Source organism: Lacerta agilis, chromosome 13, assembly GCF_009819535.1.
Source record: "Lacerta agilis isolate rLacAgi1 chromosome 13, rLacAgi1.pri, whole genome shotgun sequence".
In the NCBI taxonomy this organism is placed as follows: Eukaryota; Metazoa; Chordata; class Lepidosauria; order Squamata; family Lacertidae; genus Lacerta; species Lacerta agilis.
The window spans coordinates 4,700,355-4,723,761 of NC_046324.1; the positions used below are offsets into that span (position 1 = coordinate 4,700,355).

At 44.7% G+C, this 23,407-nt stretch overlaps 1 protein-coding gene across 1 annotated transcript in view; it reads left to right on the plus strand.

The window, feature by feature from the left end:
* The window catches only part of MYO1E (myosin IE), a 111,873-nt gene that overhangs the window by 51,849 nt on the left and 36,617 nt on the right, over positions 1-23,407 (plus strand). Inside the window, exons 5-11 of the mRNA XM_033167782.1 lie at positions 5,964-6,051; positions 8,703-8,792; positions 11,330-11,461; positions 12,041-12,175; positions 14,235-14,367; positions 15,923-16,119; positions 22,426-22,506. Coding sequence (XP_033023673.1) covers positions 5,964-6,051; positions 8,703-8,792; positions 11,330-11,461; positions 12,041-12,175; positions 14,235-14,367; positions 15,923-16,119; positions 22,426-22,506 — 856 coding nt within the window. The remainder of the gene's footprint in view (positions 1-5,963; positions 6,052-8,702; positions 8,793-11,329; positions 11,462-12,040; positions 12,176-14,234; positions 14,368-15,922; positions 16,120-22,425; positions 22,507-23,407) is intronic.

Sequence of the window (23,407 nt, forward strand, 5' to 3'; positions counted from 1 at the left end):
ATATATATATATATAACACAGTTAACTTAGTCATGTGTGAGAGAGCGAGTGTGAGTCTCTTTGTGTGTGACAGCGAGTGAGCACTGTGGCTGATGAATAAAGAACATGAGTCCCCCCTCCCCCCCAGAAAGCATCCGGCTTTTTGTGTCCCGAGTCTCCGGGTCTGTTCCACGATCCAGGGCCCACCTCTCCCTTCCCTTGAGCCTCCCTGGTTGTAGTGTCCATCCTGTTAAATATGTCTTGCTCAAGTGTCCACCATTCATTCTCATGTGGCCTTTCCACATACCCAGTGCCTTTACATCCAGCCTCAATTCTGGGTGACAGCGCTAATCTACAAATCTTTGTCAGGGCCCCTTTTCTATTAGCTGGCTGATCTCTGTCAAAGACCCTTTGGGTTATTGAAAACAAGTCATTTTCATTTGTTTTTTGGAAGGCTAATTTGATGCAAGAAGTACTGGCTGATATGTCATAAACTCCCAAGTACCTTCCTGCCCTTGAGCCACTAGTGGCCAACTCTGCATTTCAGAAATCTTTTTGTGCTGATCTCTGTATGGGGTGGATATGTGGCTGTGGCAATAAATGAAATGCGGTCATCTTCAGGGTCCTTTTCGCTGCCATGCTCGATTATGCCCCACACATCCTTGGCCTGGGAGCAACCAGCCGTCTTCTATTTCCCAACGTATCATCATTGTGGCTTTTTGAGTCTATTTCTGGAATCTGAAGCTTAAAAATAAATGTACTCTTTACTGCTTACAGGAATTCTCCTTGAGTGTGGCTAGGGGTAAAGAAAAGAAACAGTGACGTGGTTAGAAATGCAGCTTCTTGTTTTATGCTGTGCAACACACATGCGGCAGCGCTGTGGCTGGACTGTTCTCCTCCATATCAACTTTATGACATTCACCACTTAGGTCCCAGGTGCTTGAAATAAAATTTTACCTTGAGCCATTGGATTGGTGGTGAAAACATAGTCCCTACAACAGATGAAATTACATTGCATATTAATTTGATAATATCTAAGTTGTTGTTGTTGTTGTTATTATTATTATTATTATTATTATTATTTTATTAAATTAATTACAGCCCCTTCATAATGTCCCAAGGTAGGCTGCAACAATGAAAAGGCAAGCAGCTCATCCACAGGGGCTGAAGGGGGCAACTGCAGCTATTTATAAGATGCTACTGGGCTCTCAGGACCTGGATGGAGGAGGACTGTGAACCATTTGGGAAGCAGGTCCCATTGTCTGATTTATTGATTCAGAATGGGTTTGTGGACTAAACCTCATTTAAAGTCCACCTCTGCAAAGATGAGAGAGGCACGCTTAAAACTAATACACAAGTGGCACTGAAACCCTGTTAGACACAGTTACACAAATCTAGACCGCTCTCCACTTTGCTGGAGGGGCTGTCCAGTCAAAGTCTTGTGGTGGCCATGTGGGAAAGTACAGAACTTGTGGGCCACCAACAGCAGCTGCCCAGTGCAGCATTAGGAACACAGAAAGCTGCCTTATATCTAGTTCAGTATTGTCTATGATGATTAGCAGCAGCTCTCCAGTGTTTCAGGTAGGGACATTCTCTCAGCTCCACCTGGAGATGTCAAGGACTGAAACTGGGACATTCTAGCTTTTTTAGGAAGTAGCAAGCATGAGGCCCTTTGTCCTCTCAACATTGTCTTGGTGTGTGTGTGTGTGTGGTTTGCAAATCAAGAGCTCAAAGGTCTTCCTAGATCCAAAGGTCATTTCATGTGATAACTAGCTCTACCTTTGTGGATAATGGAGGAGTTCTGAGCCTGGGGAACACGGGTAGGGAACCTGTGGCCCCCCAGATGTTGTTTCTCCACCTGCCATCAGATCTAGCCAGTGTGGCCAATGGCAGGGATGATGGCAGGTATAGTCCAGAAAAATCTGGAGTGCCATAGTTCCTCAGCTCTGTTGTGTAGAGAATAACAGAGGCCCAGACAATCAGGTGTGCTTGCCCTGTTGACCCCTGGAGCTGTGCAAGCCTCATTACAACAAAGAGGATGTTGCATTTCATTGAATAACCCTTTAAAAATTATACACCCAGTTGCTCAGATTTCATTATGGAGAAGCTTAATTTTACCTAGAAATCAGGGTGCTTGATACTGCATGATTTCTTGGGTTCAGTTTTCAACTTTGATATTTCAGCATTTAAATGCATCCTCCTCTTTCAAGGATTTTTGTAATCCATCTCTTTGTGTGTTTGTAGTTTATTTGTCATGGCATTATTTTTTCTAACTTATTCTGCTTTTGCTCTTCCAATGAATATGGTGTTGCATCTTCTAGAACTTATGCATGGTTTGCGTGAATGTAAACAGCAGACTCGATACAATGGGGGGCGGGGGTTGCAGATCTCTCCACCCTATACACATGTCTGATCGTGGCACTGGAACAGGGCACAGTGGACTGAGCCTGATCAATGCAGCCTCCACCAGCTAAACTCCTACTTTGTTCTGGCACCATATCCTGCTTTGATTTTTCATTTAATTGTAATAGTACTAATGCATGGACTTCGTAATTTATTTAAGCATATAGTTGAGTCTGACTTCTCAGAGGCTGCTGAGCTGCCTGTGGCTGTTTCTCTTCCCCCCCCCGCAAACCTCTCCAAATGGAATACAGAATAATAATCATAGAATTGCAGAGTTGGAAGGCACGCCAAGGGCCACCTAGTCCAACCCCCTGCAATGCAGGAATCTCAACTAGGTCATAATATGACAAGTGAGTCCAATTCAGCTCAATGGGACTTGAGTAAATAGGACTACTGCCAGTCAGCTTTTGTTTTAACTATTTCACACAAGAATTGTTGCCATCCTCAGTGGCCACCTTTCTCCCCCTCTTTGAATTTGGCACTACATGTAGGCATTATGCCACCTTTGATAGCTCAAATATCCCCTCCCCCCTGCTCTCTTGGGATAGAGTCATTTCTGTTAGAAGGCAGGTTTTAAATCTTATTTGTTGAGAATATGGCCGTGTGTTCTTTGAGTCCCCAAATCCTTAATTCTGTAATCGGACTATTTATGCACTTCCTAACAAAAGCCATGTTTTTAAACATCTTGGAACTTCCTGTCAGCTGGTTGTTAAGTAACGTGTGTGAGCAGCTGTACTGGTCCCCCCCATGCCCCCCCAATGATAAAAGCAAGCCAAATGAGTATTTAGAAACAGGATTTACAGAATGCTTTTTGAATTTTCAAAATGGCTTCACAGACGCTGGGAAGGCTCAGATGCAGCATTGAAGTTTAATCCCAAGGAAGCCTGCTTTGCAGCTTCTATAACTGCTGGGGTTTCAGTGTTGTATTTTTAGCTGTTCCTATTGTTCACATTGATTTATAGTTTCAATTGCTTTCAGTTGATTTTATGTGAGCTGTGCATTGTAATTTATGCATTATACTCCACCCTGGGATCTATTATGATGAAGGGCAGGCTTCAAATAATAGGCTTGTCGGCTCTTGCCTGCTCAGGAATATCCACAAACAGAGCTTTAGAAGCCTAACTTTCTGTTTTCAACTAACTGTGGCTTCAATATCTCAAGAGCACCTGCTCTGCATGCAGAAGGACCCCCGGATTTAATGGCTGACCTCTCCAGTAAAAAGGGCCAGGGAACAGAAGGACCGTTTCCCACCAATAATCTTTCTCACCACTGATGGGCCCCTTTCAGGCATAGTACATGCCTGATTATCATCTTCCAGAGCAACTACTCTATTCCCAACATAAGAATGGAAAGCGTAATGTCGGTGGGCAGCAAAAGCGGTTTAAAGACTCTCTCAAGGCAAATCTTTAAAAATGAAATATAAACACCAACAACTGGGAGACACTGGCCTGCCAGCACTCCAGTTGGAGAACAGCCTTCACTAAAGGTGTCATGGACTTTGAAGAAGCACGAACTCAGGACGAAAGGGAGAAATGAGCTAAGAGGAAGGCACATTTGGCAAATCCTCACCAAGATCAACTCCTGCCCAGAAACCTTTGTCCCCATTATGGAAGGATGTGCGGATCCAGAATTGCCCTCCATAATCACATATGGACACACTGTTAAGACCATATTCATAGAAGGCAATCTTAACTCAGCTACGAGTGATCACCAGAGAAGAAGGGGTGGCCTGGCTCATAGCTCCTGTTCTGAGCCACCTCAGCACACCATCTCTTAAAAATAATGTTTTTTACTTAGGCCAACCAGTTTTTAAGAGTGCTAGAGAAAGCTTTTGTGTTGTTTGGGGCTTGTGGCAAAGGTAGCCTATGGTGTATTATATCAGCTTTCACCAACCAGGTGCCCTCCAGATGTTTCAGATTACAACTTCCATCTGCCCCAGTATCGGACAACCATGCTGGCTGGGACTGATGGGAACTGTAGTCTGAAACATATGGAGGGCACCAGACTGGGCAAAGTTGTATGATATCATGTCTGGTAGTAATCTAACTGGGATGCGGGTGGCGCTTTGGTCTAAACAACTGAGCTTCTTGGGCTTCCCAATTGGAAGGTCGGCAGTTTGAATCTGCACTACGGGGTGAGCTCCTGTTGCTCTGTCCCAGCTTCTGCCAACCTAACAGTTCAAAAGCATACCAGTGCAAGTAGATAAATAGGTACCATTGCTCTAAAACTAGCATCAAACTGTAGCTGTTTTCCACATGGTTTGATGGAGGCCACCAACATGGGCATCAGTAGCTTCTAGGCATGATGACTGTATATGCTCCCTCCTGGATCAGAGGCAGTATGCAGTTGAATACCAGTTCCACAGGATCATGAGCAGGATCATGGGGGCTTCCCTTAATGGACATGGGCATCCTATGAGGGCTAAGTAAGCCTTTGATCTGATCCAACAGCCAGGCTCTTCTTCTGTGAATCAAAATGTATATTATTAACCTATATATTATTTGTTTCTCCATTATATTTTTTTGAAAATGTTCACTGAAATGAGGTAGTGCAGAAAACAAAAGGCTCTCTGTAAAACTTAGTCATCACTCTGAGTGCTATACAGGATGCTTTTATTGCCCAAGTTTTTCTCTTTATGTTTTTTTTTTTTAATGTTCAACACACATAGCAGTATTTGGTAACTCTACATGGGGACACTTAATAGAGGCATCAAAATTCCCTGAAATGGATATGGGATGCATTATGTTTCTCTCTCTCTCTCTTGTTTTTTTTTTTTTTTTACCCCCAACCTTTAGTGGCTTTGAGTCACTTATAACTGCTTTGTTTTTTAAATTTAAGATACATGCTTTTGCAGAAAGCTTCTGGTGAGAGATCCCTAAGGGGGGATGGAATTAGAAAGGAGAGTGCACATTTTTATATGCTTATTGGAAAAGCAATAGAAGCGAGAGGAACTGGTGCACAACCACTCTAGAAAAATCCTTTTGCTGGAATGACCACAGTTCCCTGGAGGGATTTCACTGATATTTAAGAAGGGCTCTGAAAGAGTCAGGCCAGCAGGAATAGGACTCAATTCGGGTTATTGCAGTTCATAAATATTGTACTGTTGTCTTGCTTAGTTTTACAGTTTTTATATTGAACAAATTTATCAGGCTCCTGATCAATAAAACTAGAATAAAAAAACATTGTGTGCAGATGTAAAGGAGATCAGATATAATGTGGGCTTGCATGCTTCCTTGTTCCATCATGTACAAAGATTAGAAGCCTCAGTTTTTGGTTTCATGCAAACTGTTGTTTGTCTTTGCATCCAAATCTTGAAACTATGGGTTGCCTGCAAATCAGGATTATAAATTCACTTTGAACTGTAGTTTTCAATCCAAGAAGGTGGGCATACTATGCACAAGCCATAGTTCACCGGATGTGAATGTAATGACAAGTTAGAAAGGCTGCTGCAAAGCGAGAATGGAAGGGAGGAACACATGCGGTTGAGGCTTGAGTCTGCTTGTACTTTTAATGCCAAACCATGTATTTGGGGTCTCTTCCTTTGGATGGCTTCAGATATATCCTACTATTTTTTCCCCTAGTGGTGAAAGTGGTGCTGGGAAGACTGTGGCAGCTAAGTACATCATGAGTTACATCTCCAAAATATCAGGAGGAGGTCCAAAAGTGCAGGTAAGTGGATACTTCTGGGAGAAGTATTTGTACCATTGACTTGGGGATGTATTTGTACCATTGATTATCATCAGATGACATTCCCTTTGGACTCCTGTGTAGCTTGTTCATAGGCTCAGTGGGTTAATCTGAGGCTGAAACAAGTTGAAACTTATTGAAAGGAGCCTTGGGTTAGTTAGGGGCATCTATTCTTGCTTGTTCATCTAATGGTATCATTAATCCTGTCAATATCTTAGTTCTACAGAGACTGGTGGAGGCTAATTCCTTCAGTGCTTCCTGATGCTCTTTTGACATAGACCTGTTAGCTGTGTCACTTTTGCCTCCCAGTCCTCACCCTCCACTCTGTAACTGATGAAGGCCCCTTCCCACTTGCCTTCCCTTGGCTCCACCCACCCAAAGCTGCTGTTTCCTGCTTAACTCATGGAAGCCCCATCCCGCCAGCATGGTTGGCTCAACGGAGCCTCCACGTTTGGGGGCAGTATAGCTCTGTGTTGCAATGCTGAGAACAAGCAATGGATTTCGAGGATGAGTTTGTTTTTTTTAAAAAAATTATGTGTCCTTTTCAGTAGAGGGCTGTGCTGGAACAGCACCAGTGGACCACTTCCACAGCTAGACAGTTTGACTTTACCTAAAACATTCAAATGCATTCATGTTTGCCCTTCAAAAAATTATTTGTTCTCATTTCTGCCTCTGTTCCCCCACGCTCCCACTAAAAGAAAGGAAATCCCAGTTTCCACCACTTCTGTTTGATCACAACCAGGCACCCCAGCATAGCAGGATGTGGCAGTCAGTGGCAACTAGTCATGATGGCTATATCAGCTCCAGCATAAATGGCAGTATGCTTGAGAGGGAGAGTGCCATTACTGGTGGGCTTCGTAGGGGCATTGCATTGGGGATAGGAAAAGAATCTTGGGGTTGGTCTGATCCAGCAGGGCTCTTCTTACTCATGACAGCTTTCCCCTCCCCTCCCTAATTCTTTCTACTTACTGTATCTTGCTCTCCTCTTCCAACGTAAAGAGGCAATGGGAGTGTATGTGACGTTTCTAGAACACTGAAATCTGGTGGCCAGCTGCCCACCCTCTAGCCCTCCCATTCTCTATAATCCACACAAGCTATCCTCTGTAGGAGGAATTGGACAGGGATCCTGTTGTGTACCTGTACAGGTACAGCCGTGCCAGTTCTGGAGGCTCAGAGCCTTCTCCATCCTGAATGCCATCTTAAGTCAGAAAAAGGAACAGCCTGAAAATCAACCACTTTGACCCTTGCTGCGTGTGCACTTCCTCTTCAGGCAGAGGTGTAGAGGAGTTGCAGCAACTGAAGGGTAAGGCAGTGAGCTAGCTGTGGCATCTGGCTGACAGGTGTCCATGAGATCACCAGCGGATGGGTAGATGGGCTATTTTAAGAGAACTGGTAGCTGCTTCCTCCTACCAAGCGGCTGCTGTCATTGCCCCTCAACTCCCTGCTGTTTATTTGCTTTACTGTACTCACGTTGATTATGCCCTTCCTGTTTTCTTGCCATGGGAAACAATGATAACTGTCTGCATGGTTTAGTCTCTGTTAGTAGTCAAAGAAACAGTGACTGGACGGAAATATGCACTGTGTTGTTTCTGGAATTGGTTTAATTGCGCACTATAAATAGCCTTTTCCGTTATTTTGGGGGGAAATTCTACCGTTTTCTGCAAAAGGCAAACTGAAAACTGTACTCTTGCCAGAAAACAGGTGATGAAATTGGTACAGTTGTCTTTTGGTTACTGGATTGGGTGCATGTATCTGTCTGTCTGTGGATATTAAAAGTCCACCTGCAACCTTGTTGGAGGCCCTGTGCACCCATTTGAGACTGGTGTCTGAAGGTGGATTTAATACATGAATAAGGTGCCTGAGACGGTCAAGTCACTTGTCCCTCTGCCCCATGACTTTCTCTAAGAATGATCTCCAGTACAGGCAGAGGCCTCATTCCATCTCTGTTCCACAAGATCCTTCTAATGCTCAGGTGCCTGGGAGCAAACCAGGGGCTTATGCCCTCCATCAGTTTTTCTTATCTTCAAACCTCCTTTTGACCAAGGGAGCAGGATTTGAACCTACAAGCACACCGGAGCTAAAACTACTGGGAGTGCCAGATCTAGACCATAGCTTTTGTTTTCGCTGGATCCCCTCTGCCCAGAGTAAGAGTCTGAAGAGCCCACTTGGATCTTGGCTGTTGGTAGAGGCAAAGGGAAGGAAGGTGAAAGGCCATTAAATACTTAGCAAGATTTCCCTGGAAGTGGTCTCCTGAGACTGCATTGGGAGGTTCTCATTTTTGCTTTCCCAGCCCCTGGTGAAATCAGGTCTCTCCGTCACAGAATTGAGAGTAATTTGGGGGGCACTGTAGCCTCCTATCCTCTTTCTCCCTACACCACATAAATACAGCAGGATTCCCTAACAATTGGGGCAGGTGAGTATCCATGGTTCTTTTGCCAAAACAATCCAGAAGAAGACTGCAGCTCCCTGTGGGAACCTGTTCCTTGAAGATCATAAGGATTGCTTTGTTGGGACAAATGTAAAGGCCCAACTAGCCCAGCACTGTTTAACGAAAATGTTTGGAAGGTTGTTTTTTTTAACTAAGGTATTTTTTTCTTATATGCAATTAACCCCATTTATTCTTTTGACTCTAGCATGTGAAGGACATAATTCTGCAATCTAATCCCCTTTTGGAAGCCTTTGGGAATGCCAAAACAGTTCGGAACAACAACTCCAGTAGATTTGTAAGTCCCCCATGGAAACTTGCAAAAGGGCCACCACATTGAGAAAGGGGACACATTGCTTTGGGGGTGGGAAAGCGACATTTTCTCTCTCAGTACTTGGAATGAACTAATTTGGTTTAACTTGTTCAATGAATTAAGTAGAAAATCTCTTAATTGCATCTGAAAGCAGTTCCTATAATTTCCAGGCAAACTGAACATAAGTTCTTTTTGTGCTGGGACTTTGGGACATTTTTAATTCAATTCAATTCAATTTTAATTTTAATTCCATTGCTTATCTTCCTATATACATAAGTACATAGAAAGTTGCCATGCTCTGCAGTTGGTGTGAAAGCCCGATAGGAATGCCAGCCCAGGCAAGCTGTTTGGAGAAGCATCTGCCCTCCCTCTGTTAAACTCATTGGCAGTAGGGTTTAACAGAGGGGTGGGGATACACTCCACACAGCCTGCAGGAAGGGAGAAGGGGAAAGTGCTTCTTGACTCCACTCCATTAAACCTTGCTTCAGGCAATGTTGGCTAGCTGATGGGAGGATGGGAGCTCACATCCACCCCATGATATGGGGATGTGTGGTTGGCAAGTGGAGCGAACAGAGGCAGAGTGTGCACAATTTGATGTTTTCTTAGTTTAAATATATATTTTTCTTTAGCAGAGCAGCCTGTGCAATTCTGTAGGCTTAAAAAAATGTCCAGGGTCACACAAATGAATTGTGAATTGAACTGCAAATTAATCTTTCATAATCCAAATTCATTTTTTGAGTGAGTGAAATGGAACTGGAGCATATTCATTTGCCAAATGAACTCCCCAAGCACTGCTTCCTCCTTGTGTAAGTGGGAGGGATATTCAAAGAGAAGAAGACCTGGAGATCCTGTGCAACCTTTTTTTGGAGGGGGTTCCCTTCACACTCTCTGATTCAGATCAGCTTGCTTTTCTAAACTACTGACTCAACCAAGAAATGGAGTAACATAATCCCCCCATGTGTTGAGGATATTGATAGAACAGTGTGCAAAGAACAAATTTGTGCTTCCTTTCCTGCACTCCTGCCAAGGAGAGAGAGAGAGAGATTGAAGGGGAAAGAGTTGCAAATGTTTGTGCCTTCTTTTTCTGGAAGCATGAAGGAATATTCCCTCTTTGGGTTAGGACAGACAGAGTAGGGTTTCCCATCCTCTGCAATGTTGAAGGTGATATGTTAAGTGTCATTGTACATGGTGTGTACACTCATTTCCCCCCGCCCCCCACCTCATTCTTGTCTCTGGTCTAATAGGTTTTATTTGTTTGTTTTGTCAAGGAAGTTGCAGAAATAAATCAATTACATACTCAATAACATAACACAATAAAATCATGCAGCACAGTTAACTAAAAAGTTGCCTGGGCAGAAGGCCTTCTCGGTAGTGGCACCCGTCCAGTGGACTGCCCTCCCATCAGATGTCAAGGAGATATAACTCTGAGGTCTTCTAAATCTGAAGGCAGCCCTGTATAGGGAAGTTTTTATGTTTGATGTATGTCTAACTGTGTTTTTATATTTGTTGAAAGCTGCCCAGCGTGGTTGGGGCAACCCAGTCAGATAGGTGGGGTACAAAGATGATGATGATAACATACAGGCAAAATCTTTGCATTCAAAGGCCTGCTGAAAGAGGCAAGCCTTTAGCTTTTTAGCACCTTAAATGTTTAGGAAACCTGAAAACCTGTTTGACCACAGTCAGAAAAGGAGTTTCTTCAGGTTCTTCCAGTTAATGAAATAAGGCAGGAGACTACAAGGGAGAGAGACATTTGCTGGTGGCCCAAGTTTCTCCTTAGTTGACTGTACATTGGTTTTAAATTGTTTTAGCTGTTGTGTCTTAGCCTGATCCTAGTTGCTTGTTTCCTACTATTGTGATATATTTTATTTTAGTTTCCGCATGCTTATTGTGAATTGAGTTGTGTATTTTATTGTTTACGTAAACCACACAGAGAACTTGGTTGGACGGGCGGCATATAGATGAAGTAAATAAATAAGGAGAGAGGGTCTCAAGAGTGTGGAAGAATAAAGGTTTAATGATGCATTTTGGGGGGAATATATATATATTGGGGGAACTCAACTGTGTCGTCAACTGTGCTGGGTAAGCAGATGAATCTGATCTCTCCCTCTCTATCCCTGTCACTTGTGATTTCCCTGTCCACTGTCATGCCACATTTAATCCAAAACAAAAAACAAACAAACCCCAGTTCTAGTCCCCCCTCCATTCTAGCCCAAGACCTCACATGGAAAGCTCTTGGAAGAATGCATACCATACATAAAATTATTACCAGTGCTTTTTTTTTCTAGAGAAATAGGTGCCAGTACTCACCATGAAGTTCTTACAGTAAGTGCCACACTTTTTAACAACAACAACAAAGAGGTGTTGGTACTGCGTACTCTTGAGTACCCCCTAAACCCCTGTACTGATTGTTATTATTATGCAACTTAAACCTTGCCTGCAACCAGTTGGCAAAGGCCTAGTGTCATTGAGGCTAATGTTTACTTCATCCATTTCCAGCAGTCTGCATCCTTTATTTCTTGCAGGGAAAATATTTTGAAATCCAGTTTAGTCCAGGTGGGGAACCAGATGGAGGCAAAATATCCAACTTCCTGCTGGAGAAGTCACGGGTGGTCATGAGGAATCCTGGGGAAAGGAGCTTCCACATTTTCTACCAGGTTAGCTACCTTTCGGGGAGATTTGCGTTAGGCCTTTGGATTTCTGTAGGAGTTTCTTTGGGGGGGGGGGAGATGGCGTCCCTCTTTGGAATGTTGGGCACAATCCATGTCACAAAAAATCTTCTTTTGTAATGAGTTTGTTTCCATATGTTAGGGGCCGGGAACCTTTCTTCAGTCTGAAAGCTGTGTTCTTTAGTGCAGCATCTCCTAGGGCAGTGATGTGGAGCCTCCAGCAGAAGTCCCAAGCCACATCCACCTGCCCTACTGGTAAAAGTAGCCACAGGCAGATAAAGATACGGCTCCCAGCTGAAAGTGGGGTTTGCAGGTGCCGCTGACCAGCCCCACCCACCCGTAAAAAATGGCCTGCCGGAGTTGGAGGATTCACTTCTCCATCCTCCTTCTAAGGGGCTACATGACTGTGGTGGGTGGAGCCAGAGATAAAGTGGGTGGAGCAATAGATGTGATTCCAACCTTTGTACAATCAGCTTCATTCCAGCCACATAAAGGTCAGAAGCTTCTCTACTGACTGGGATAAGCTGACTATGCTAGCTGGACTATTTTCTGCTCTTTGTCCTGCAGATGATTGAAGGTGCCTCCACTGAGCAGAAATCCAGCCTCGGCATCACCAGTATGGACTATTACCACTACTTAAGCCTCTCAGGATCCTACAAAGTGGAGGATATTAATGACAAATCTGATTTCCAGGAAACTTTGGTAAATTCTTCACCATCTTACTACCTCTCCCCTCAATAACTTTTCGGTTTAAGTAAAAACAATAACATTTCTGCTTGTACAGCAATTACAATGCGTGTGAGATTGAAAACTATTTTGCACATTTTCCCATATAAAACCTTAGAGGCCACAAACAGATTATCGGCTGTTGACAAGCAGTAGCTGAAGACCAAGGGGAGTGGGGGCACCAGCACCCTTGGGGAGTTGTGAAGGCTGGAGGAGCCCCATACCTCAGCCACTGGAAACCCTTTTTCAGGCTCTTCAGCCAAGGATAGTAGTAATTTTGCTTTTTTATTTAAAAAGCAGGTGAAAGAGGTGTGCATTCCTTTATTATGTGCAGTGGTCTGTTTGACTCTCACTGTTTCTTCATGTGAAGAAGGCACCAGAATTTCCCCTGTGGGTTGCCCATGGCAGGCAAAGATTGGTAATGGCAGAGAAACTGCAATTTCACAGAAGGTACTTTTTGGGGGTCTTCCCATTGACTGGATACACACTGAGGAACTTCCCCTGGAGCACAGCCCAAAAATTATCTGACATATGGCACACAAAAGGAATATGCCACTGGCAGGAAATTGCAATATAAACCTTGTTTCAACTATAACAAAGCAGACAAGCTTTTGCCAAGAGGCAGTAAAAATAATTGGCCTGTAAAGTTTACAGTTAGTGGGACTTGAGTAGGGGAGGCAGGACAGCGGATTTATTATTCCAGTTTCAAGGGCGATTCAGAATTGAGTCAGATGCAAGGAAAAGCACACAAGTGAGCTGTGGTTTACCTTTCTCCATTTGAGATATAATATGGGGAGGAGGAATGGGGGTGTGGATTTTGGCTTGATGTGGATCCTTGAGCCCCAGATGACTTCCAAACTTTATGGATCTTGCAGGAGGCAAATTTAGCAGATTCTGCTTTATAAGAGATGTCTGTGTTGATGTTTGTACTGTGCTGTGTGTTTACATTTTGACACTTGAAACATATAGTTTTAGGACCCACCTCATTTCTGTGATTGTAAGTTGTTTCAAACTGTTTTTATTACTGTGTTTTAATGCTGTCGTTCTTCTGCAGATTTCAGGGTAGCTCACAACATGAAAAAACAGTACAGTACAAAATTACAAATACATGATAAAAGCAAGAACAAAGCAAACCAATAGCCCCCCCTCACCCTCCCACAAACCTTTACCCCCCTCCCACAAACACATTTAAAGGGGGCATAGGGTGTTAATTCTCACCTAGGCTTTTCCAGCTGACTCCTGTTCCCCTCCCTACCTGTACCCCATTCTCTGGACTGCCATTGCTCCTACAAATTTCTGTGCTGTTTGCAAAGCCTGCACTGTTTCCTCCTCCTGGTGGTCTATGTGGACAGATGTGCATTGTTGCACTATGACAACCTTTGCTAATACCGGTAATAGTGGTAATTGATAATACATCATGCTTTCTAGTGGCCAAGGGTATTTTGGCAAACAAAGCAGGTCTCTCCTCTAAGGGGCAGTGGCAGCTGTAGAGGCGAGAAAGCAAAGACAGAAGGGTTCTTCCTTTGTCCCATCCCACTCTAGAAGAGAGGACTGTTGGGAGCTCCTTGCTAGATCAGGCCAGGGGCCCTTCTAGACCAAGGGTAGCAAATTGTCATTACATGTGAACTTGGGCAGTGTTTCAGTTGGAATAGGCGACTGAGGATTTAACATGAAGGATTTATAGGAAAGGTGAGTTCTGAGGAGGGATTTGAAGGCTGAAAGAGTGGTACCATTCCATTAGTTGCTATAGCATGGTGGTTAATGGAAGGCTGTTCAAATGTCACCTCTGTGAAGAAGTTCGAGCTCACCTCTCCCTCAGCCTCTGCTAGGGTAATGATACCAGGCTACTTCACAGGGCTGTTGGAAGGATTGCTGCAAGATAACATTTTGAATGCAATAAATTGATGCAGAAATACTACTAGAATTTTGCACAAAAAGGCATTTGGTTATTAAGGTGGGTATTAAGGTGGGCTTTTAATTCATCCACTGCTTTTATAAAAAAAAATTAAAAAAATAAAAACCTTAATTTTTGCAGCATGCCATGAATGTGATTGGGATCTTTGCTGAGGAGCAGGCTTTGGTGCTGCAGATCGTGGCTGGAGTCCTTCACCTGGGCAACATCAGCTTCAAAGAAGTCGGCAACTATGCAGCTGTGGAGAGCGAGGAGTGTAGGTGGTCCCTGTGGATTACCAGAGCATTGGGATTTGAATGTGAGGCAGAGATGGCGAGGGGGAAAGCTAGTTGGGTCAGGGCATGCTCAGGCGCTTTGATATAAGGGTCATGGTGGCACATCCCATTTCGCTGCTTGAGGCAAAGTGGGAAGTGCCACCCTGCCCCTACAGTACCCCGTTGCCCCTGCAACAGCATCCCTTACGTAGGTTGCATGGCACTGCTGAAAAGTAATGATGGCAACAGCTGGATGCAGCAAGATCTCACGAGATTTTGCTGATACTGGGGCCACTTCCCCACCATGAGTGGAAACAGAGGTGTAGGCACGGTGCCCGTGGGGGGGGTGCCACCCAAGGCAGCTGCTTCACCCCACCTCGTGGGTGGGCTGGCCCTGGTAAGGATGGACCCAGGGGACATGATGGGCTATTAATTTGGGGAAATAAATTGATTTAAGGTGTCTTTATTTAGGGATGATTTAGGGATTAACGAATGGGGGAATTGGATTGATGTGGAACAGGATCTGTTGGGAAATTAAATGGGGGGTAAATGAATAGAAGGTGTGGTGCAAATTAATTGAAGGAATTACTTAGGGAAATTTGGATAGGAAATTCCCTGGTGCCTGTGACTCTAAATTTGCATCTGTACATATAAACTAGCATTTGCAAATCTGTGCCTGTTTTCCTTTTCCAGATCAAGTGTGTAGGCTGTGATCTAGAGGTGCCTCCATGCTCACAGGACACTCATGAATACTTAGTGATTTCCCCATTCTCCTACCCTGACCCCCAAAGCATTGTGCCCAGAATAAGTGGAAAGCCTGGTGCATGGGCTGCAAATACTGGAAGGTTTTCATACGCAAGCCCCAGTGATGGTCCTGGGGTTTGGATTTGAGGGCGTCCTTGGGCAAGGTGTTGTCAGTGTACCCCCTCCTTTGTGCCACTTGACAGTTTACTGGCCTCTCCCTCTGGGCCCTATCCGTACTGTCTCCCAGAGGGAAAGGGCTGCTTCTGGCCTTGCGTGGGCTTGATCCCTTCAACAAGCCAGGTGAACTGCCAGGTGAACACTTAAGAATAAGGGATAGTAAAGCCAGGAGGCTGCAGGGGTTCAGCTGTGGGCCCCCAACAATGCTACTAGCTGATGCCTGCCCTGCCCAGTGAAACAGCTCCACTCTTGTGCAGCACCCTATCTTGTGTAGGAAGATTCCCATCTCTTTTGTTAAACCATGTACGGAAGTGCTGCAAGAGGATTCTCCACCTTGCCTGATGAGCCACTGCCACTATTCTTTCTTGGGAATCCTGATAAGAACAAGCTCACTAGTTCAGGAATGGAAGAGGAGCGGAGACCCTGCAAGAATGTAAAGCCTATTATTTTCTCAGCAGAAAGCTCTCCAAAATTTTAGAGAACCGGTTGATAAGCCTGTTTTACCACTACACCTTTGTGGGCTGCTTTGTTGGATGCAGCGGCACTTATTTTGATTCTGCTTTGGGGCTGCCGTCACCTTGGCTAACCTTGCCGTCATTGTAAATGTTCTATTTATGTGTTTGCTATTTCTTGCAGTCTTGGCGTTCCCGGCTTTCCTCCTGGGAATTAACCAGGGCCGACTCAAGGAGAAGCTGACCAGCAGGCAGATGGACAGCAAGTGGGGGGGCAAATCGGAATCCATCAACGTGACCCTCAATGTGGAGCAAGCCTGCTACACCAGGGATGCCTTAGCCAAAGCCCTTCATGCCAGAGTGTTTGATTACTTGGTGGATGTAGGTGCGACAATTCAAGTTTTTTGGGAGGGGGCGGGGTTGCTGTTGTTCTTGGTTTTGGTACCATTCTCAGGTGGTTGACTTGAATCAAAAGTTGTGGTCTTTATCATAAACATAGGCACCAACTCATAGGGGCGTCGTCATCTTCAGCCCCCTCAATAATTGTTGGCAGGGGGCTGAGCTCCCCCAATGTTGAGGGGGCATAGGAGGCCAAGTGTGGAGCCATGCGTGGCACAGCATCAGTGGCCAGCTCCTGAGCATCAGAGAGGAGCCGCCAGCAATTGAAGCTGCGATGTGCTGGGTTCTGGGCTCCTAGCCTCCTCCTGATGCAAATGCGTAAGAGGAGCGCTGTCACAGAGCCGACAGGCAGAGCAGGTCATTCACAGGTCAGAGAAATGAAGCGAACTTGCAGTTAGTTTCTTTATTAAGGAAATAAAAAAATACAATGAGGCTCATAAAGGCAAAATCCTCTAATGAAGCAGTTGTTCTAACTGGCATGCAGCCCCTGCTTCGCTCTCTAGCCTTCTGAGTCAGGGCTCCTCTCTCTGGGGTCCAGAAGTCTGTCTCTCTGTGCCTGCCTGGCTTGTTGCTCGGCAACATGTAAGGGGCTGGAGAGCCGCCAACAGAGAAGCTGTCAGGATGGATCACCCTTTGATCACCTCTGTCAAGTCCTGCATCCAAAGTGGAAGCCTCATCACCTTACCCTGTGCTGGGCCACCTGCCTCTTCTGCCTCTTCATTATCCCTCAAGCTTCCTGCTTCTAGTACCTCCTGGCTTGTCCCCTCCTCTGAGGTGTGACAGGTACCCCCCCCCCGCCAGGATCCAGGATTTAGTCATCCAGCCAGTCCCTGACACACACGTGTGATGTCGCACATTGGGCCCCCTCCGTCTTGGGCCCAAGTCAGTGCCTCTGATCCTAAAGACTAATCCTTTGTTGCAAAAATTCCCCAAATCTGAAAATACTGTTCAGTAATGTTCGTCTGACATGACTTCTTTTTGAAAAACCCATCTTAGTAATCACAGTGCTCACAGACCAACTTTTGAATTGTCTGTTCTAGGACCTTCTTGGTATCAGTGTCAAGCTCACCAGTTGGTAGTTACCTGGGTCTTCCTTTCCCCCCTTTTTGAAGATGGGGACAACATTTCCCTGTCTCCAGTCTGTAGGGATCTCTCATGTTCTCCAGGAATCCTCAAAGATGATAGATAGGATCTATGAGATTACATCCGCAAGCTCCTTTAGTACCCTTGGATGCAGTTTGTCAGGCCCTGGAGATTTTAATTCATTTAAAGTAGCTAGGTGTTTCCTTGCTACCTCTTTTCCTCTCTTGGACTGCAGCTCCCTCCTTACATCATTCTATAATCACCAGGTTGGGCATCACTTTCCTTTGGGATGAAGACAGAGGCAAAGTAGGTGTTGAGTAATTCTGCCTTTTCTCTATCACCCAATAGCTTGTTCTTCCTCTTACTTTGGACATAGCCAAAGAAACATTATTATTTTTTATTATTATTATTATTATTATTATTATTATTATTATTATTATTAACCTCTCTTGCAAGCCTGAGCTCATTCTGAAACAGAAGTGGGGAACATTTTTCAGTCCGAGGGCCACATTTCCTTTTGGGTAGCTTTCCAGATGCCACATGTTAGTGGGTGGGTGAGCAGAGGCAACTGGGCAAAGCAGCAGATGTGATTCTTTTCTTTGTACACTTGACTACATTCCAGCCACATAAAAGCCAAAGGTTTAGATAGGCAACACATGTACACACCTCCATCCAGGCAGGCAGCAGGCATTACCCCAAACCAAAGACACATTTCAGCCAAGCGAAAGCCTTTGAGGAGGATGGGTCAGTTGGGGTGCGGCTTGGGGAGAGTCCCAAGGGGTGGACAGAGAGCTGCATTCCGCTCTGAAGGCCGAACTCCTCTATCCCTGTGCTGAAACCTAAAGCTGGCATGAGGGGTGTGTGCAAAGCAGGAGAAGCTGAAAGAAAAACATTAAAAAGAGCAGAACTGCAGGAGATGAAGATGCCAGCACCTGTCTTTTAAAGGGCCAGAATGTTCTGCTGAATCCCATGTGGAAGGATTTCTAATGAGCATGGCTCACTGCTGCTATCATGTGGCTTTTCTGTAATGCGTGTTGTGAAGCTGGTAATTTTCTTCCTTGTGCCTCCGCTTCCCTGTCTATTTGTGGATCTGCAGTCCTCTTCTTGTCTTGGGGAAGCTCCCTGAGTCAGAGAGTCTGCCCACTCTCAAGTTTGTGTGTGTGGTCGAGGCCCTCACTGTATGGCAGGTGCTGCTTTGCATGCTGAATGATCCAGGTTCAGTCCTGGTACCTCCAGTTTCAAAAAACACCTCAGGTCACAAGTGACCACCACCTGAGACCTAGGAGATTTATAACATATGAAAAATCCAAATATATCTGGCCTTTATTCCGAGCAGCTCAAGGTGGCATGCATCAATTCTCCCACTGACCCATGCATTTTATCTTCACAACAACCCTGTTGGGTAAGTCAGAGACAGTGACTGGGCCAAAGACTCAGTGAGTTTGTGCCTGTGTGAGGATTTGAACCCAAGTCTGCTCAGTCCTAGTCTGGTGTTCTTGTTGTCACTTGTTAATGCACATGCAGAAGTACTTCCATCCAATCTGGCCTGTGGTGGGTGGCCTTCCTATTGGATAGTCAGTGGTTTCAAAAAAGAACAATAATCCTCACACACCAAGAAGCAACACAATGACTGTAGGATTGCCTCTGTTTTCACTTTTTGCTTTACCAGATTGTTTCTTGGGCCTTTTTTATAGCAGCTCCGTTTACAAGCATCACTGGGTGATAATAGCCATCTCAGTGCCATGAAATCTTCACCTGCAGACCCATAGATGAAGTTGTTCAAAGTTCAAGAACAGGCTAGGCTGGTTTTTTCTCTTCCCTTTTTCTGGTTGCTTGGCAACCATTAATATACTGTGTCCAGGACATGGGTTTCTGCAATTGCTTTTCACAAATCTGTTCAATGAATTTATCTATTGTTTTAATGCGAAAGGCTAAAAGCATGTTCTAAAGAAAGGAGAGCCACATTTTTGCCACAGGGTGTCTTGTACCAGAGGTTCACCTGATATCTTCCCTTAAGCACCACACCTCCCATATTCTGTAGTGGCTGCAGTGGCCATTTCAGGCAGCCATGCGGCTCTAGCCCTATGACCCTCCAGATGGTGCTGATTTCATCATCCTTGAATCATTGACCAGGCTGACTGGGATTAATGGGAACTGGAGTCCAACAGTATATGGAGGGCCCTCGACTCTCCAGCCCTGGTCCACAGGGTCCTCCTTCCAACCACCTTTTTGTTCCATCATCCAGACTAAGAGACAGCTGCTGCTTACTCACAGCAGTGCCTTTACTGTTTATCTCTTTTCCTTCCTTGTTTCTTCTGGTGTTTAATTTATTAGAGAAGGAGATTTGGAAGACAGATTCCTACTCTCCCGTAACAGAGTTAACACAATTGTGATTGCTCCAAGGCTTAGATTTGCATCTGCCCTCATTCACCTTTAGACACATGTTCGCCACAAAAATGCTTAGACTGGAATAAATTGCAGACACTTCGCTTTGCAAATAAGTGAATATCTTACTCAAAACTCTCCATCCCCGGCAGTAAAACAAAGAAGGAAAAAGTTCCACGGAAATTTTAAAAAGATCATGCAATCTTTGGGTTAGCAAAGATGCTGGCTATAAAAGATCATTTTAGATTCAAAATAGAAAATTCTTTCCAGTAGCACCTTAGAGACCAACTGAGTTTGTTCTTGGTATGAGCTTTCGTGTGCATGCACACTTCTTCAGATACACTGGAAAGAATTTTCTATTTTGTTTCGACTATGGCAGACCAACACGGCTACCCACCTGTATTTTAGATTCAGTTCATTTGTTGCATTTGAGTTGTGAGCCAAGCCGCATGGCTCCTTCTTGCTTGTTAAAGATACAAGAAGGTAGAGAACAGAGACATTGAAGAAATAATTTTTTAAAAATTAAACCTCTCTTTCTCATTCTGAGCTTTAGCCAACCTGACTTCCCCCCTGCAACTGTTGGCTACTTGTGTATACTTTTTCTTTGTGATTTCTCCTTTCCTCCATTTTGTATACATGCCCTTCTTAACTCTCAGCTTATCTGTAAGCTCCTTATGCAGGCACACCAGTTTCCTTAGATTCCTCCCACTTTTCTTGTTGGAATTGCCTGCATTTGGACCTTCAGTGTTTTTCCTTTTAGAATCTCCCATCCTTGGATTCGGTTCTCTTTGAGTATTTCTGACCATGGGATCACACCCAGTAGCTCCTTAAGCTTTTTGAAATTGGCCTTCTGAAAGTCCAGGGTGCTTTTCCACCATGCTCAGTTTCCCCTTGCCTCTGTATCCTGAAACCCAGGAGAACACGATCACTTCCTCCTACATTTCCTAGTACTTCCACTGTCGGTCAGTTCCTTCCTAATGGTGAGGACCAGGTCCAAGATAGATGATCCCCTTCTGGGTATAGATGATTCCACCCTCTGGGAAATGAAATTGTCAGTGCGGCAATGGAGGAATTTGCCAGACCTTACATTATTGGCAGAGTTTGAGTCCCAACAGATATCAGGGAAGTTGAAGTCCCCCATGATTACTATATCTCTCCTTTTTCAGTGTTTGGTTATCTGCCCTAGTAAGGCATCATCCAAGTCTTCAGTCTGGCTTGGCGGTCCATAACGGACACCCACAATAAGGTCACTGTTGTTTCTCTCTCCTACAATTTTTACCCATATACTCTCAATTGCCTTTCCATGCTCCAGGTCATGGATTTCTTCACAAGTATATACATACTTTACATATAATGCCACTCCTCCCTTCCTGTCTGGTCTATTCCTTTTGAACAAGTTATACCCCTCAACTCCTACATTTCTGTCATGAGACTCATCCCACCAGGTTTCAGCAATGCCTAGCAGGTCATATTTGCCACCTTGTACTAAAAGATCCAATTCTTCTTGCTTGTTTCCCATACTCCTGTGCATTTGTGTAGAGACAACTGAAACTATGAGTTGTCCCCTCCAGCTGCTTCCTTCCTTTAGTTTTTTGCCCTTTAGCAGGTTTCTCAGTTTCCTGCGCATCAATGAAGCTATTATCCCCAGTGCCAGGTGCTCTTCTGTCATTTGTAATGTTGTCTCCCTTTCCCTCAAGATCTAGTTTAAAGCTCTCCTATCAGCTTCTTGAGACCCTTAGCAAACACAATCTTGCCAACCGCTATGATGTGTAGCCTATCCTTTGCTAGAAGTCCTTCCTCAAGGAAGCAGAGACAGTGATCCAAGAAGCCAAATCCTTCCTGATGACACCACCTGTGCAGCCAGTGGTTGATCTCCCTGGACCACAACCTTCATCAGGAAGGAGTGATGAAAAGACTACCTGTGCCCCAGTTATCTTCAGCTCCCTCCCCAGTGTCTCATAGTCCATTGCTACAGTGGTACCCCGCTAGACGAATGCCTCGCAAGACGAAAAACTCGCTAGACGAAGGCATTCGTCTAGCGGAAGGCTGCCCCGCAAGACGAAAAAGTCTATGGGGCTGCCTCGCAAGACGAAAAATTTTCGTCTTTTTTTTTTTCGTTTTGCGGAGCGCGGCTGTCATTGCCGCTCCGCAAGACGAAAAACCCGCTAGACGAAAATTTTCGCAGAACGAATTATTTTCGTCTAGCGGGGCACCACTGTATGTGTTGCAGGCTGTGTGTGGCAGTATTATTTGTACCCATATGAATCAGAAGGAAGGGGTAGTGGTCAGTGGTTACTCTGGTAACTTGAGGCCAGGGCTCAGGTTAACCCTTTCATGCATGCAAGTGTAAGTCAGTATTACAACATACTTGTATTCCCCCCCCCCCTCTCCTGTCCAGCAAACAATAATCCTGATGCCAAAGGGCAGAGGTTTCTTTTTTTCTGGTGAGAAAACCAGCTGCATGCTGTTTGTCCTGCTGAGAGACTGGACAAGTGAAGATGCCCCCTCTCGCCTTTCAGTGCAATATCGCAGAAGAAGATGAAACAGATGGGGTTCAGATACTAGCCTTCCCCAACCAGTTGCACGCCTGGGGTTTGGCACTGCAGCTGCCATCAGCTCCAGCATGATATGGCTGTGATGGTTGGGATAGGTGGAAGTTGTCGTTCAAAACATCTAGAGGGGAAGGCTACCTTAAATGGTTTTTTATTTATTTATGCAACTCATTCATTCATTCATTCATTCATTCATTTCTTAGTCCTTTTTTCATCAAATACTCAGTCCTTTAAACAAGTCTGTATTTTTCTGTTTTTGTTTTATTAGTCAATTAATAAGGCTATGGAGAAGGATCACGAAGAATATAATATTGGTGTCTTAGACATCTACGGCTTTGAAATATTTCAGGTAACGACTTAAAGCATTATTTCAGTGACAGCAAAAATACCCCTGTTTTTCTGCCTGGTTTGGGCAACCTGTGGTGCTCCTGCTGTTGCTGGACTCCCAGCACCCGATACCTTCAGCGTCCAACATGGCCAGTGGCCAGAGGTTGAGGCAAGTTGCAGTCCAGCAGCATCTGGAGAGCAATTGGCTTCCCAACCACTGTACAAAGAAGAAGGAAATTCACCTCCTTTGGCATTGTGGCCTTGTCATTTTCTACATGGCAATGACGATAATATTGCATAAATTTAATTCTACTGCATACTGCCCTGAAATCCGTTTTTGGATGAAAGATAGGTATATATGTATACAGTGGATGCTCAGGTTGCGAACATGATCCGTGCGGGAGGCATGCTCACAACCCGCAGTGCCACGTCTGCACACACGCGGTTCGCGATTCGGTGCTTCTGTGCAAAGCGCCCAAACCCAGAAGTAACCCGTTACGGTACTTCCGGATTTGGCGCAGTGCGCAACCCGAAAACATGCGACCTGAAGCGTCTGTAACCCGAGGTATGACTATATATATATATATCTATATATCTAAAAAAACTATATAGATGCATGCTTTTGCTCATGCTATCATGTGATGGAATGTTAGGGAAAAACGTGGGTCAAACTGTTGGGACTAGCTTATTCATGTTTTGGATTTATATATTATTTACTTATTTTAAAGCAGTTTTATCTCACTCTTGCTCCCAGAGTGACTTACAAATGGAATTAATAAGAGGGCCCCTTGTCCTCAGTCTTACAATTTAAAGGCTGTGACAAAAGAGGAAATAATTTGGAGGGAAGAGGAAAGAGGCAAACTCAGGCATGTGGACACAGTTCCATTTCTCTCTCTCTCCTATAGTCTGGTCGAAAGGCTGTC